Raw genomic sequence first — 16,914 nt, 5'->3', positions numbered from 1 at the left:
TATTCAGACACAGCCACTAAAACATGTTGCTGTACAAAGAAAACAAACAAACAAAAACGTATAGCACTAATAATAGGAAAGTGTAGATCAAATAGGTTTTTAGGTGCTGGATGAAAATCAATATACACAGACATACAAAACAGACCTAAGTTTTCAGGTTTCATATTTGAGATCAGATTGTATCCGTGCTATAACTATTGTTTTATATTTTATGGATATTATTCTCCCTGGGACTTCTGTCACATGAACTCACTTGGAATCCAGTCCTGGATTCAATTAAAATTATGACGGAACTATAGCCATTATAAAGTTTAGCTATGGCAATTAATTTGATGCGGCTAAATCTGTTATTCGCCTGCCATGAAATTTAATTCACTGTTTGTTGTTTTCATAAAACATCCAAGTTTTTAGCACATTCATAAAACACAGTTTATTAAAGTATGTTCAAACAAACTACACTTAAAAACAATGCATAAATTAAAATTCCTCTTACAAAGCAAACTATTAATACCAATATACAGTATAATTCTGCAACTAAAACGTTTCCTACTAGTGCAAAGCTAGCTAAAGCACTGACAGGTTTCTGTCTGTTTTAACTCAATCTATTTTATCATCATATAATGTTTTTCTTAATCTTTAAATCACTCTTTAGCAATATCCATAATTATCTTCATAGTTCAGGTTAAATCATTGTCTCTAAAATCTATTTACAATAAACATCTGCAAAACGTAGATGTGTATAGAAAAATCTTATTATCACATAATATCGTTGTAGATATATTTACCTAATGGATTAAAAAAATTAAGAGAAACTGAAACAGTCTGAACATAAAGAACATCTTTAGCAAAGTCCCAGTACATTTTAAACATGCTTTGCACACGATTATACTAAACAATGACTGTACTTTACAATGCTGTAGTATGCTATTGCTTAGTTACTTGCTTTCACAATGCTTTTACTGTGCTTTACTACAATTCGACCATGGTAAATGTTTTATAAGTGCTAGCTTTGTTTATCAATGCATTCTCTGTGCCCTCATTAGTCATTTAGATATCTTTTGATTGTCATCAATTTTGTCGTATATGTGGGCTTCGTGGTCAGCTGGTGCATCTCGATTGCCCTGCTGGTTACAGGGTTTGGGAGCCTCGCATAACGAAAGAGCTGTCCCTTCATACTCAGTGTTCAGCCTGACCACCGAATAGGGCTCTGCCCGCTCTGGATTCATCCCATCTCCCTTCTCCTGGCTGCAGGACTCCGGTGCCAGTCTCACCACAGAGTAAGGCTCTGAAGTGTCTGCGCCTTCAACATTATTTCTGCCCACAACAGCGTATGGTGTACCTGTAAACCACAAGGCTGCATTCAGGATTACAGTGTTAAACACTGTTACAGTACTGTTCTACAGAGCTAGGTGGTATTGTCTCTTCTTAGTCTACACAGTAAAAATGTATGTGAAAGAGTGATACACTTCACAAGTGGTATCAGATCTCATCATATAGGAATACATAAATGAACCTATAAATCTCAGTATAGCAGATGTTCAAAACTTTGTGGTGCTCTGCTGTTAGCACTGATAGCTAATGTTCATATTGTCTGCTAATGGAAAACAATCATAAACTACCTATAACAGTATCTTTTTTTATTCGTATTGTGTTTATGAAGAACACGTTACACTTACAATCAGTGTCTTGTAACTCAACCACTTGCTGGTCTCTGTAAATGATAGAAATCAGAGATTATGGCTGGAGTTCTATGGTATCTTACTGAATTATGTACATTAATACACAATGAATAAAAAGATGCATTACCTTTGCATACTTAAAGATGTAGAACCTTTAAAAACAAAAACATATCAGAAGGTTTTGAAACTCAAACTCAACAGTATACAACAAAGCTATGCTCTTGTTATGATCACTTTATATGTTAGTCTTTCTGGGGACTTACCCTTTGTGTTGGCTTTCTTTTTTCTCATCACAAGGGCAATAGCACCTATAAGAACTGCCAGTACAACAGCCCCGATAATGTACAAAGGGAGCAATGGATCCTGTGCTTGAGGGGTAGTTTGTGGTTTTGAGGTGCCTAAAAAAAGAAATGTACTTTAAACATAGAACATTACTGGAGAGAATAAAAGTATTACCTTGTTTGCCCACTTCTAAAATTATCAATATTGAGATATTTCTTTTTTCCCAGTTATATTGCTAGTTTTGTGGTTAACTGGACAGGACAGTTGAAACATGCAGAAGTGTTCATAAATAATAAATAAATAAATAAATACATCTTTAGTACTATATTATTATATATGCATGATAAACTTTAATCGTGATTAATTGTATTTTCGTTGACTTACTGACTGAACTTTTGCTGGTAGAGATGTCAATAGAGATGTTGGTTATAACCCTCGAGGTGATCTTGTCGGAGTCAAACACATTTACTATACAGACATAACGCCCCCGATCAGAGGCTCTAACGCTAGTTATAATAAGGTCGTGTACACAGGGACTATAATATGGATTTGGTGGTTCCTTGTAAATCATTCTTTCCAAACCGGTCCCCTCAACACAGCAGTGGGTGTTGTTTTCAAATAAATTAGAGGTAGCATGATTAGAATGGAGACATGTATTGCCATTCTCAGATTTGATCCAATACACTGTATAAGGAGCTCTTTTTGTCAGGTTGAATTTGCATGGTAGAGTAACATTGTCTCCAGGCTCTTTGGTTAATGGTTGTGCTGCTGCATCTTCTATTAGAATGATGGTCTTCCCTTCTGAAGCTAAAATCAAACATTATATTATTAAAATTACAACAAGAAAAGGCAATGTTCATATACATTTACTGATAACATATCATTTCCTGTATCTCCCATGTTATCTATCCACTTTGTTGCAAGAATATTGTGACGGCACAGCATGGCAACTCAATGCATTCTCTGTGTGTCACGAACGCATCATCGTTTTCAGCAGCTATAATATTTATGACATTTGGTTCTTCCCCCTTTCTGTTATTGTAGTTCAAACATATATAGAGAAATAATTCCATTACTATAACCAGCTTCACCAGAAGAAGTCTTATACATTTGATGAATAGCAAACAACCAGCACCTCTTACACACCCCAATATAAAACAGCAGCTCTCCCCAGACCTCTACTGAAGGTCACCGGTTCAAATCCCACCTCTGCCACTGACTGACCCTGAGCAAGTCACTTCATCCTTCGGATGACATGTTAAATCAATGTACTATTATTATTATTATTATTATTATTATTATTATTATTATTATTATTATTATTATTAATTTCTTAGCAGATGCCGTTATCCAGGGCGACTTACAATTGTTACAAGATATCACATTATTTATTTATTTTTTTAACATACAATTACCCATTTATACAGTTGGGTTTTTACTGGAGCAATCTAGGTAAAGTACCTTGCTCAAGGTTACAGCAGCAGTGTCCCCCACCTGGGATTGAACCCACAACTCTCCGGTCAAGAGTCCAGAGCCCTAACCACTACCCCACACTGCTACCCCTATTGTGCATATAATGCACAGTTCACAGCCTACCTCTGTAAAGTGCTTTGTGATGGTTGTCCACTATTAAAGGTACAATATAAAAATAAAGATATTATTATTTATTATTATTATTATTATTATTATTATTATTAACATCACATTACTAAATACACTACAAACACATGAAAAGAGATCTGCATTAGAGCAAGTTCACATATTTTAAATAAACTGTTATTAAGAAATGCTACTTTTTATATTATTAAAACAGACATTCGTTTTTTTTTTTTAAATATAGCACTGTGAGGCTTCCTCTCCAAATCAAATGTTTCTGTTGAAGTTAAATAATGTGATTTCAAACAGAGCAGCTCTGGGTTTATGGAAAGGACTACTGTTGATCAAACAAAATGAACATTTAAAAACTACTTACTCTCATCATCATCATCATCATCATCATCTGTCACTGCCACGATGAAAAACTCCAAAGACTGACAGTTACATTTAGTAAAAGCAGAATTCAATGATTTAGCCTTTAGACAAGATGATTTGTGCTTTGAACTGGGTTCACAAGCATACATTGCACTGTTCTCTGCTTTATGAAGTGTAATAGTGTTTGAGTTGACGTCACATTTCATCTTGTCATGGTTTTGGCATTTCACATCACATTTCATCTTGTCATGGTTTTGGCATTTCACATCACATTTCATCTTGTCATGGTTTTTTTTGAATTTCACATCAGAATCGAACTGAAAGTCAAGGTCACAATCGACATACCAAAGAGGGCTGCTCGTCTGGTGACACGTCATAGCAACACTCCGTTCTTCATTTAGTAACAATAAGAGCGTGCTTCCTTGTAGAATGTCATGCAATTAAATAAACAGAACAATACAACAGTTAAATGAGACAGATATATATACACACATACAGCTATGGCCAAACGTTTAGTATCGCCCTAGATGAAACCCGCTGACTAATGTTACGGTAACATATTGAATTACATGCCGCTTTGTAGTTTTCCATATTAAGCACTGAACGTAAAAAAAGGACAAAAACATAACATTAAATACTGTACTACTGTGGCTTCAGATAGACTTTTTATTTAATTATGTCTCAATCTGCCATAGCTCTGTCTGTCTATCTGTCTATCTATTTATAGTAGTAACCTATTGTTTTTTATGTGAAAATAAATATTGGCATTCCATAAAACTGACATAGAATAAATGTTAAGAGCAGAACTTTCCCGTTTTGAAATGATGCTGTGGTGACAGATTATTTAGAGACACTTAAAGTGATGTGCTACAGAGTTTGGTGTATTTCACGGCAGTAATGTAAATTAATGTTTGTTAAAAAATAAAAAAAAATTAAGTAACTTACCTTGCACACCACCAATGCAAAACAATAAAACCATGTAGAAAGCATCCATACTGTCGGTTTAACTTTCTTTAACTTCTCTCAGCTAAATCAAAAGATTACCTTACCACACATAACTGTGTAATATTACCATACCAAAAGAGGAACTGTAATAGAACAGGAAATATTGCTGTAACATTCCATGTGAAGTAAAACCGCCCACAACCTAAAGAAAACCTTTTGAAAAATAAATACATCAGCACCAAAATCTGAATTGGTCAAAAACGTAGTTTTATTTATTTATTGTTTTTCCAACAAACCATATGCTCACGTTATTTTAGGATGACTGGGAGTGTGAACAAGACTGTAATCAATCAAGGAACAGTAGATCCAAACAAATCAACTATATAACAAGATGAATCAATTTGATTAACAACTCGATTAACACATTAATAGCTTCAAATTAGTCACAAAACGTATTAATCATAGGCATTAATTGGATTTTTAAATGATCACACTACAAAAGGTAGTGTGAAAACGTTTAGTATAAAAGACACATGTCTTCATCTCAACTTAGCCCACAGTAGAAATGCATTACAACTCATAAGCGAAAACATAATTCTATAAACACACTTAAATTATGCCAGAAAGCATTTTTTAAAATAATGAAGGCGGAATTTCGTGAGGCGGACCGACTCAGATACGTCCAGCTTGTTCGTTGTGGAAATGGAACAGGCTTAGCAATTTATTTCCATATCTGTTCTAGCATCACAGCTGGCAGCGATTTGGGGATGTTATTTGTGCATTGTGATGATTTATTTTTAGACAATAAGTTTATTATGGCTTCCAGTAGACTTTTGCAATATTGTTCTGTAGTTTACTTGATTACATGGTGTTAAATAAAACATCTAAATTATGGTAATCTTTTTTAAAAAAAATGTGTAAAAAAAAAAAAAAATGTAGGTGATCTAAAATATTTGTCCATCGCTGTACCCTGCGGAGCTCCGCCATGTTTCACCTTGCGGAACTGTTTCTCGAGCACACCTGGCTGTTCCACCGAACGGCTTTGCCAAATCTGTCCTTTGGTCCCCCCAACGCCAGCCAGATCATAAAAAGTGCTATTGCATTGAAGGAAGGAGGTGATTTCACCATGTTGTGAAAGATATTGAAAAAGAGAACTTGTGGCGGGCAGGCCATGTACATTGTGTTTTTTTTTTAATTTTTATATTTCAGTTTGGCAGGGATGGGGTTAATTCCATCCGTAACTTTCTGCAGAATGTAACTGGAGCTTAATTGATTTATTGAGGATCAATTAAGCCCAGCCACATGCTATATAAAGTGAGCTAGATGCTTTGTTTGTAGAAGAGAGACCCGACCCGACCCTTGTTTCCGACTTTATTTTGTTTGATAAATAAGTGTGCAACAGCACCATTGAACTACAGCTTCTGCCTGGGTCTGCTTCCTGCCATTCTCCAGCCTTGGCCGTGACGCGATCCTTTCACAGAATTGCTCTGGAAAAAAGAGGAAAATATGCTCAACAGAAAATAAAAGTTGAAATTTAGTAATAGAAAAAGGCTGTAACTATATTACTATTCATTATTCAACAGCGGCATACAATCAGCCCAATACTTATTGTCGGGATGCTCCATATACTGGCCCATTTCACTCTCTTACTCAACGCTGCATTCCCACTCCTGCACAGACAGACACAAACCCCAGGATAGCCATCCCGTCTGTAAAAACATGGGCTATTTATATTCAGGTGCATGAATCGATCAATAATTCAATTAGTCAGTACCCAATAAAGACAATTAAAGGGAACCGAGTGGAGAAGCCAACATAACGTGATACAAATCAATTAATAAAGTGTGAGACAACATAAAGCGTGCACTAATCAAATCAATAAAATAATTATAAAAATAATATATATCTGTTAAATAACTGTGAACAGGGCATCCTTGACCCTGTTACAATAAAAAGCAACACACGATCTCTTCTTTAAAGGATAGCCTGGAGACTCAAAGTTCCCACACTACCAGACTTTTGATTGTTCAAAGTCTATCAGTGTTTATTGTTATATTTCTTTCTTAGCACCCCTGCTTAAAACAACAACTAAAGGTCTAAAGGGGTTTTTGTTTCATTCAGGTCCTTAATTACTGTAAAGCCATAAATATTTGGCGAATCACACCCATAAAACCTATTTTGCTCCAGAAATGTTGGCGACCTGTTGCAATATACAAAGTATGTATTGATAGTGGAATTTGATATTCGTGCCAAAAATGTTTGCGTTTATTTTCATATGTGAAAAATGCATAATAAAAGGCTTGCAAATATGTATGGCTTCACAGTATCTAATTGAGCTTAAGTGCTTTTATTTCCTGTGATCTGTGTGTTCCATTATTACCATATATAAGAGAGTGAGGTCAAACATATCAAATATTCTTCGTCTTTGTTTTGATATTTTTAAACATAGATCATCAGCTTTATTCCCCAGTTGATTCATGTCCTAGGAATAAAAACATCACAACAATCCCATGATTAAGTCTAGTTTCGTGATTAAATAACTAGTTTCGTGCTCTTACATGATAACTACTGTGCAAATATATGGGAATGGCCTTGTGAACAACAGCTTGATACCTAATGTAATTACATGGTAACAGTATGATAGAAGCTGTTCCATGTAATTACACAATGGATATGTTGGCAATTACCAGTTAATACAATGTTATTACATGATTAAAGTACATGGTTAAAGTAGTATAAATGTGTGTTTTTATTTGTATTGATTTATTTATGATATTCTACCATTGTTGCCAAATGTATTCTTTAGCACTCCTGTTAAAGGTTCTGCATTGAGGTCCCAGTGATCTGCATCCTGTAACTGGTTAAAAGCTTTACACATGTCACTTATTCACTTATTGAATTGTATTGCATTTGCATCAAATATTTACACACAGGTTTATTGCAACAATGGTTACAGTTTTTTTTATAATACAGGGTACTTTCATTAAGACATATTAAAAAAAAAGCAAATATCTTCATGTATATTTTACAAAAAGGTTTACAGTAGCTACGTACACACAACATTGATTATAAGGTAGAAATCAAGCTTTACTGAGAACCGAAATCAGTTTATAATGCATACAATGTAGTTAAAATGAACCATCTGTGCTAACTGTAACTATTACATGAAAAGAACAACTTGACATGAGTAGAACATATCAGCTATCTTTACTAATGAGTTCTTCTTTTTAGATTCACTGGACCCTTTTCTGTTTCAGTCACCACGTCCTATTGACCTTTTAAAAATGATATTTCAACACATGTGTGAAGCCAATCTATCAAAACAACCTATAAACACACACTGGTAATGAATTAAATAACAAACAGTGGTCTGGATCAGAAATACAAAACGTCCCTATTAAAGTTTCTCTGTCACATTTATTAGGTCTGCAAGCCTCCTCGTTGGAATAAACAGTTTTCTCTTCTTCAGCAGCACCATCCTTTAATTGGACTGCTGTCAAGATTTTAATATTTTCTTCCAGAAACTGTATATGGTTTAGCTATTCATGAAAGATTAAAAAGTCTGTATTTAGAATGTGACTGTTAAATTAGCACAGTGAACTCAAGATGCTAGCTTAAGAGTTTACATGTAAAATAGAAAGCAATAGTTAGCACTACTTTAAAGTGTGCTAAGCCTCACATACACAAATAAACCACAAATGAAATGCAGTGATGTTGATAAGATAATTTACTAGCATACTATACAACTTCATCACAAGTTCAGACAGGATCTTGGCACTTGTGGTAGTTAGCAGAAAAAAATATCGTGGTTGTTAGTTTCACAAAAAAACAAAAAGGTTTTATGCAGAACGGCATAGTTTTGCAGAAATCATCTCAGCTGTTCTTCTGTAACTCCTTTAAGTGTGGGGCAGGTTTAGGACATCGACTTGTGTGGCTTTTATATAAAAATATTGTTATTTTGGAAATTACAAAAAAATGATCAATTAATCAGCTGTGCAACTGAATGATGCTCTTTCTTTGAGAGGCTAAAGGGAGTTTGTCTGCGCTCTCATAGACCAGTGTGTGCTAGAACAGGCATATGTGCTTATTTATATATTGCAATAAACCTACCATTACATACATGTATGAAAGGGCCCACTTTCATATGATATACTACATTCATTTAAATATGCAACTTCTGCTGATTTTCCTGCACAGCAGACTGGGTCATCTTCTTCACCTGGTGGATCTGTTTCTGGAGTTGGTCCTTCTCCAGCTTCATTTTAGCTTCAAGTACATGTCTCAGGGACCCCAGACTCTCATGAATGGCAGCGAAACCTTGACAAGCATATAAGTAAAATACTTTAAAGAGCCTTATAACTAATGATGGTAAGGTAATGATAGTAAGAACCGGGGTTCTTTTATGTCTGAATATTCTTTCAAAATGTAAACAAATCTTCAAATATTATTTTATTTTAAATAAACTGAAAAAAACAAAAGTATAGTTTGTACCATATTACAGTTAAACAACAAATTATTGAATAGAAAGATGGTAATTTTTGCCATTGAATATTTTTCATCTGTGCAGCAGCATGACCATATTTTCTGTTCCTCTCTCTGAAAGGGGTCTGATCCCTGATCATTATATAAATATAAATACAATATACCCATATAAACCATTCCTCTGTCTCATCTAGCTGATTACGGGTTTGTAAGTAAAAACTATACATTTACTATTTGAAGGAGTTTAAACTATAACAAAATGCTTATAGTTTCTAAATGCGTTTCTAATGCATGTATGAATGTACTGTACTATGATACTATTTTTTTTCTTACCAGCGTTAGTCTCTGCTCTCATGTCCTGTATTTCTTTCCATATTTCTTTCTCTATCTTGTTGATCCGATCGTTTTCCTTTTCCTCTGCGTGTTTCACTCTGTGGGACCCTAAATTCATTTTCTGTACCTCCTCAATCTTATCAAGCTTCATGGAGAGTTGACCATACCTCTCTTCCACAATCTTGTCATTTTTATCCTGGAACACAAACATAGCAAACAATAACATGTTTGTCCCAGTCTTCCAGATATAATGAACATGAACATATATACCTACATTAATGATATAATGCATGCATTTTGGTTAGGTCTCATTACAGTGGACTGCAGATACTGCAGATTGCTAGCAGGTGGCAAAAGAAAACAGAAAATGCATTAATAATAAAACAGCAGGGCGCACTGTGTGTGGACTTCCATTAAATGCATACATTATGCTGTTCTCTTAATGCTCAGTGATGTGGCTAAATTTGTGCTTTACACAAATGCCTGCTTAGTAAATTGTAATAGTAAAATGCTTTGTATTATGAACAGATTTATATTCCAACTGTAAGAGGTAGTCTTTATCCAGTCCTGGCTGGCATCCTTACCGTTTGTTCCTTAATGACAAGTGAAAGTTGCTCAATCTTCGTAAGGTACTCTGTGACTGCCCGTTCCTGTTCCTTTTCCAGAGAGTTTTGAACTGATACCAACTGGCCCTTCAGGTCTTCTGACACCCCTTCCAACCTGAACACAACGGAAGCAGAAGAAAAGAACCAATTAAAACCACTGCACCTTTATAGCTATAGTATTATTTTCAGAGGTTATTTTTATTGGCTATTGTCATCACAGAAAAAAATCATAGAAAATATGTTGACTCAAAAGATAGTTTCCATTGACATTGGTATGTTGTACCTTAATGTCAAAACAGCTACTTACTTAGCTTCCAGTAGGTGGAGCTGGTGACTTGCTGTGCCACAGAATGCTCAATCTTACCTAAGACCCTAGATATCTGTAAAGTAAAGAGTTGCATATGGCATTCCAGTTTGGCTCCCCTATTAAATTCCTGGCTCTATGCACCTCCAGTGTTCCTTACTCCTTACATGACTATATATGTTACAGTAACAGTGAACATTGGCAAAGCGGTAAATGTTCTAAATAAACATGATAGCGCTTTACTTCTGACGTTTACCGGTAAATCTCAATTATAACCAAGGGCCTTTACCAATAAGCTTTGGGAGGTAATTTACCGGTAATACTTAAGATTTACCTGATTTTTAGTTTTACCGTAACATATATAATAAGATTCAATTAAGCTAACATTATTAATGTACTACTTGGCCACATAAACCTCAAACCAATCACAGGAGGGCAGCCTCTACAGTGATAATGCTGGTCTCATCCCGTAACTTGTAATGCAACTATGACATGCCTGTGAGAAGTGAAAGTGCTGCTTTTATTGGGTGGTTAATAATCAAATTGCTTTGGAGACCTTCCTGCTGGTGTAATAGAATCCATAGATGTATTACTATTTTCCAGTGGTTAACTTTATTACACTCTTCTTGTTTAATAATTACATATTTTAAAGGCATGCACTAAGCAATGCACAGTATTGATTTTATTAAGAAATATTGGGCTAAAGTCCATAACTAAGAGCTAATCACTAACTCATTGGTAAGCAACAGCACTTGATTTGATAGATTGATTCAAGCTCAGCTCTCTGATAGACATGCTTGTCATGATCCACATGTCTTGTCATACCTGGATTTCTATATGTTCGATTTTGCATTCCACATCAGTTTTAGAGCTTTTCTGCTCTTTGGCTAAATTCTGGATGCTCTCTTGTGTAGTCTTCACTTCTGCAGACAATCTAGAAATACTGGCGTCACACCTGTGGTAGAATAGGAGACTGTCAATGATAGCCTAAAAAAATAAACGAAGACGACAAAACAATAAGACAGCGCCCTGCCTTGTGAAGAAACGAAGAGCAGCCCACGCTTGAAATACTTTTCCAAATTCCAATACATGCTTGTTTTTTTGTTGAGCTTAATATGCTTCCAAACTGATTTCACATAACAACAAAGGGTGAGGCACATATCCATAATCACTCTGAATTGTGAAGAAGGTCTTTCATTATCTACCACATTGGTGTATTTCAATGTTCCTGCAAACTAATACCAGAATAATAAAGTACATTCAAGTTGTTTTTTTTAATTGAAGTTTATATAGTTATGCTTCCTTCCCTCTTCAAATGAAAAAAAAAATCAAGCAATTAAATATAAACAATCATTATAAAGTGGGAGGGCTGATGAACAAAAGCTGAAAAGCTTATTTAAAAAATCATATTACATCAATGCATATACAAGATTAATAGGTAAAAAAATATTTCACAGATTGTTTCTAGAGAAATATGTGAATACTGTATACGAAAGTTGAACCTTAACGTTGTGGGAAACATTTCTGGACTATTAGTTTATTTAACGTGGAAAGTATATTTTGTATAATGCTGTCTGTAGTGTGTAGTTCTATGACGTAAAATGAGTTGCTCAAAGCATACAGGATAATGTCTCTTTAAAAAAGGCTTGGATTAAAATATATATATATATATATATATATATATATATATATATATATATAACTTGAATGCACTTGAAAGATTGTTTATATGGCCATATAAACAATCTCAATTTCAAATGCATCCTTGTCCAGTATGTAAGAGTTATTACAGCATGCTAAAGGTATTAACTTGAATAGCTTCATGCCCCAGTAGTAAGATAAACACAGGATTATGAAAACAGCAAGAACAGCACCTAAAGTAAACAACCCTGAATCTCGGTCCAGCTGGGATTAGTTAGAAACTGTCCCACACATGCAATCCCATGACCAGCGAGTAAAATGAAAGGTTAGCAAAACATCGGAATACATTTTGAATGTAACCATCTGTATGACCTACATCCTATATACTGTATAATGGATACAGCACAAATGTGTTTGTATCCCTATTTAAGTTCAATGGGGAGAAAGGGGAGGGGTGACAAGTTCATTACCTCTCTAAATGAAAACCACTGCCGCAGTCATGATGTATGCCTTGCTTAAGCAGTTAAGCAGAACTCATTCTCATAGCTTTTTACACAGCTGATCAAAGTTGTTCTGTTATTTAAAGTGGTTGTGACTAACAAAATATTTACATGATCTTACACGTCACACACACTTCTGTTTGTTCCACAGGTCTCAGATGTGCTGTTTTGAGACGTGTGCTTTTATTTTTGAGTACGATATGTGATACTTTCTCTCTGTTCAAGAAATCTCTGTTTTCAAGCCCTGCTTTCGGGACATGTTTCACTTCCTTGGTCATTTGGTCACTTCCGGAAATCTGTAACTGTTTCACCTTTCACCTCAGCTGTGTCTTTTCTGGGTAAAAGCAGGATACCGGCTGAAACATGAGTCAATAGGGGAAGCAGCTGGTTGGTTAATGAGAATGAAGAGGACATTGAAGGAGTGGGGACAATTTCTCAGGGTTTGTGACTAATTGAACTTTGTTCAGGAGGTTTCCTAGCTGACCATAATGAGATCATGTTTAATAATACTATAAGATAAAAAAAGACCTCTAAAAGTCAAAACAAACATGATACGATACTCTGAAAGTACACGTGTGTCACAAATATTCCCTTCAATGTAATATAATGGAAATGTGCTGCTGAGTGGACATCTACTGGTGTGCACTCACCTAGCAATTCTCCATCGAAGGTCACCCAGGCTACACAGCTGTTGCATTTCCAGGCTCTTGAGTGCAGTATTAGTGCCATAGCTAACACCATCCCAAGCATGGATCTGCTCCTGGAGAACCTGTTAGAAACGCATGGAACATTAGAACAGCATGGCCACGCAGACCTGCATCCCATTAGTTGGAGTTTGGCCTGGATTTGGTACTGCTCAATATAAAAACAGCTCTCTGAAAATAAAATAATGGAAGAAGAATAAGAGGTGTCCGCATTTCCACTTCTAGTTATCTGTATCTTTTCAGAAGAATGGTTTAGGCCATGTAAAGCAAATTCAGACATGGTTCAATGGTGGGAAAGTGTAGAAAAGCATGAAAATCACATAGTAAGAGTGGATTAAAGTGTGCCAATTGATCTAAGTAGAGCGTGCAAATTCACTGTGGGACATTTTTCATGAGCTGAGACAAATATTCAAACTAGTTCCCTGATTTTTCACTGCAAATTTGTGCAACTCCCAGCTGCACTCAGATCTACAGATCAAATTTTTTTCAAACTACATTTTGTTTTTAATTTCATGATGATTTAGAATAAAGTGCTGATGACTTACCAATCTTATCTATTATTGTCTGTGCTTTACCATGCTTTCCCTAAACCAATACTATGCTTTACTACCCCATGTTATACTGCAGTAAACTTTTACAACACAGCAAAGGCAGGATGAGTTATTAAATGCATCTACAAAACAGCTCCTGATTTTTGCTCAAACAGTCTCTTGCCTCTATATCTCTGTTCAGTCGGCTCACAGTGGCTGTAATGGTCTGGATATGCTCTTCCAGGAGCTGCCGGGCATCCTGCTCTCCCACCCCTTTGCTCTGCGGGCCTTGCAGATTGTTTACAACCTCCTCCTTCATACGCATTGCCTGCTTCACAATGGCGGGAGATGTCTTCTCATGAATGACGACCCTGTCTTCAAGCTGGTCCACGCGGTTTACCATAGCAACAGGATGTACTGGTACTGCTGGCAGTAAGCAAGTATGCCTCAGTGAAGTTCGAGGCCTGTGCAAGGATCTTAAAAAAACAAAGCAATAATGAAGATGAAGTCTCACTCTGCATTGCTTTCCAGTGCACTTGGACGTAGCACTCACATTGACACTATATACATTAATAAACTATATGAAGCACACATTATTATATATGTATTTAGTGAAACTAAATAAACACCCAAGAGTATTTTTATAGGGTAGTAACGAGAGGTCTCTCCCTTCCTTTCCTACTGAACAAGAGCAATATTGACCAAACCTATTCAATATCATAACATGTAGCTCTGTCTTGAGTTTTTCTTTGTTTCACCACAATTAAATTACTTCATTAATACATGAATATTTCATGCTGGCTTTTTAAATTTCATACCGTTCAAAAGATGCGGGTGATGGAAAGCTTGTGCTTCGTCTTGACATTTCCTTTTTAAAAATTCATGCCTGCAGAATGAAGTTAATAATAAATTACTTTAAGACTGATAGAGTACTGGTAAAAAGGTTCCTAAACCTAACCACAGAACTAACTGAAAAAAAACAAGCTTCTAGTTGTTTGTTAATTGAATTCAGTTGTTTTTAAAGTGAAAACAAATATGACCATTTATTTAAAAAAGTAAGCCTACTGTAGTTTTATGGTGGCGACATCAGCTTTCCCAAAATTATTTTTCCAATTCAAAAGCTAACTGAAAGCGTCCTGTACTCTATCATTTTGTTTTGATATAGATATTATTCTTAACATGGCTGTCAATCATCGTGTTAGCCATATTGCAATGTAAAATACAAAGAATTACTCCCTACAACAAAGTAAACCAAGTTTTTTTTTATGTGTATGTAGTGTAGGCTGTGTGGTCCAGTGGTTAAAGAAAAGGGCTTGTAACCAGGAGGTTCAAATCCCACCTCAGCCACTGACTCATTGTGTGACCCTGAGCAAGTCACTTAACCTCCTTGTGCTCCGTCTTTCGGGTGAGACGTAGTTGTAAGTGACTCTGCAGCTGATGCATAGTTCACACACCCTGGTCTCTGTAAGTCGCCTTGGATAAAGGCATCTGCTAAATAAACAAATAATAATAATAATAATAGTGTAGGCAATGTTTGCGGGAAATTCATGGAAATTAGATGATGCATATTCTTTGCAATATGTTATAACATTAATGTGATCCTATAATGTGTTTTTACTGTTACTTTGCTGACCAAATGATGCCATAATGGATTGACTTTATCATTATGCTTTAAATATTCATTACATTTCCCGGTATACATGCATGATGTCACTTAAAAGGCAAAATTGAAAAAGAAAACCCCAAAGGTTAAACACCCTTTTAAGTTACCTGGACTGAGGTACTTTTGTACATTTTTATGTCCAAAATCTAGTTTGAAATTTCAGTTTAAATGGGGTGCAAATTACATAAGAAACAACTGTCACTATTGTATATGATGTTACAAGTCTGCAAGGTGTTTTCATTTTCTGGATGGATACCTCACTATTCAGAAATGATTACAAACTCTTATTCCTTCGGGGAGATTGGGGGTTGACGTGTTCAGTATTTTTTTGCAGTCTTGGTAACAGATGCACCTAGCAACCAAGCACCTGCTATGCATCCCCATAGCATCCTGTCCAAGTCCCTGCTGATTGTAACTTGTTTAAAAACGTAGAGAATACTCAGGAATGCATTTATATTATTAATGCTAATTAATCAGTCGTGTGAGAGACAAACCATTTACAAAGAATTGTAAACTCCTAATATATAAAGAACATAATAAAGAAAGACACAGCTGCCTCAAATATGTAAGATATTATTGACTATAAATGGCATTCACATCTTGAAGCAATAATATTTGAGGCCTGCCTCTTCAGTCGACGTGTCTGTGCCGCAGCGTGTGACGCTGTTACCGTGGCAACAGATGGTCGAGCCAAGTTGTCTGTCAGATAACAGAAGGCGTGACTTTCGCTCTGAAGAAGAAAAGTACTATGGGACAGAACAGCTACTGTGCTAGCTTTGCAAACGCACTTTAGACATCTTATCCACATTTCATTGTTTCACCTTGCAAATATTGTTTGTGGTTAGTAATCATGCTATTGAATTGACAGCCTAGCTTGTAGTACAGGTTCATACATTAAAGTACCGTATGTTCAATGAACAAAGGATCAATAATAGCTATTTACTTTTTACTTTGGAACTGTTCCTGTGAATAGATAAAACAGCGATTCAGATCATGCCAGAATGAGTACCTAAAATAGAACTAAGTTTCAGTAGGTCAGAAAAGAAAAACCACAGGGTGGCGTGTGATTTGAATACTGAATGTTGACTACAGTTTGTTCTCTTTGTTTTTTTTTTTTAAATGTTTATATTAAACATGATATTTTTGCTTCAGTAGGACAGGACGCCTTTGCTTAGTTAGGATATAATTTAAAATAGACTTTTAGACTATTTCACAAGACAGCACCATGCTTAACCTCAAAACCTGGTATACGTAATACACACCTGGTAAATTAGA

At 35.5% G+C, this 16,914-nt stretch overlaps 1 protein-coding gene and 1 pseudogene across 2 annotated transcripts; both read right to left on the bottom strand.

Annotated features, from left to right (window-relative positions):
* Positions 1 to 411: 411 nt before the first annotated feature.
* LOC117429428 (uncharacterized) lies at positions 412 to 4,981 on the bottom strand. Of its 2 annotated transcripts, none has more exons than XM_058999260.1 (7): positions 4,878 to 4,981; positions 3,934 to 4,353; positions 2,346 to 2,768; positions 1,943 to 2,077; positions 1,807 to 1,831; positions 1,677 to 1,711; positions 412 to 1,339 (listed from the first exon to the last, which is right to left on the bottom strand). In XM_058999260.1, the coding sequence occupies exons 1-7, from the start codon at positions 4,924 to 4,926 to the stop codon at positions 1,044 to 1,046; spliced, it is 1,383 nt and encodes a 460-aa protein (XP_058855243.1). In that variant the 5' UTR covers positions 4,927 to 4,981; the 3' UTR covers positions 412 to 1,043. The 2 variants fall into 2 exon arrangements, with proteins under 2 accessions (XP_058855243.1, XP_058855244.1); XM_058999261.1 differs by having other exon boundaries at positions 3,934 to 4,349; positions 4,878 to 4,940.
* Positions 4,982 to 7,615: 2,634 nt separating this feature from the next.
* LOC117428093 (protein FAM81A-like) lies at positions 7,616 to 15,249 on the bottom strand (annotated as a pseudogene).
* Between the last annotated feature and the right edge of the window lie 1,665 nt (positions 15,250 to 16,914).

This window comes from Acipenser ruthenus, chromosome 24 (assembly GCF_902713425.1).
Source record: "Acipenser ruthenus chromosome 24, fAciRut3.2 maternal haplotype, whole genome shotgun sequence".
NCBI classification, from domain to species: domain Eukaryota; kingdom Metazoa; phylum Chordata; class Actinopteri; order Acipenseriformes; family Acipenseridae; genus Acipenser; species Acipenser ruthenus.
The sequence above is the reverse complement of the archived record's forward strand: the minus strand, read 5'-3'. Positions and strand labels throughout refer to the sequence as shown.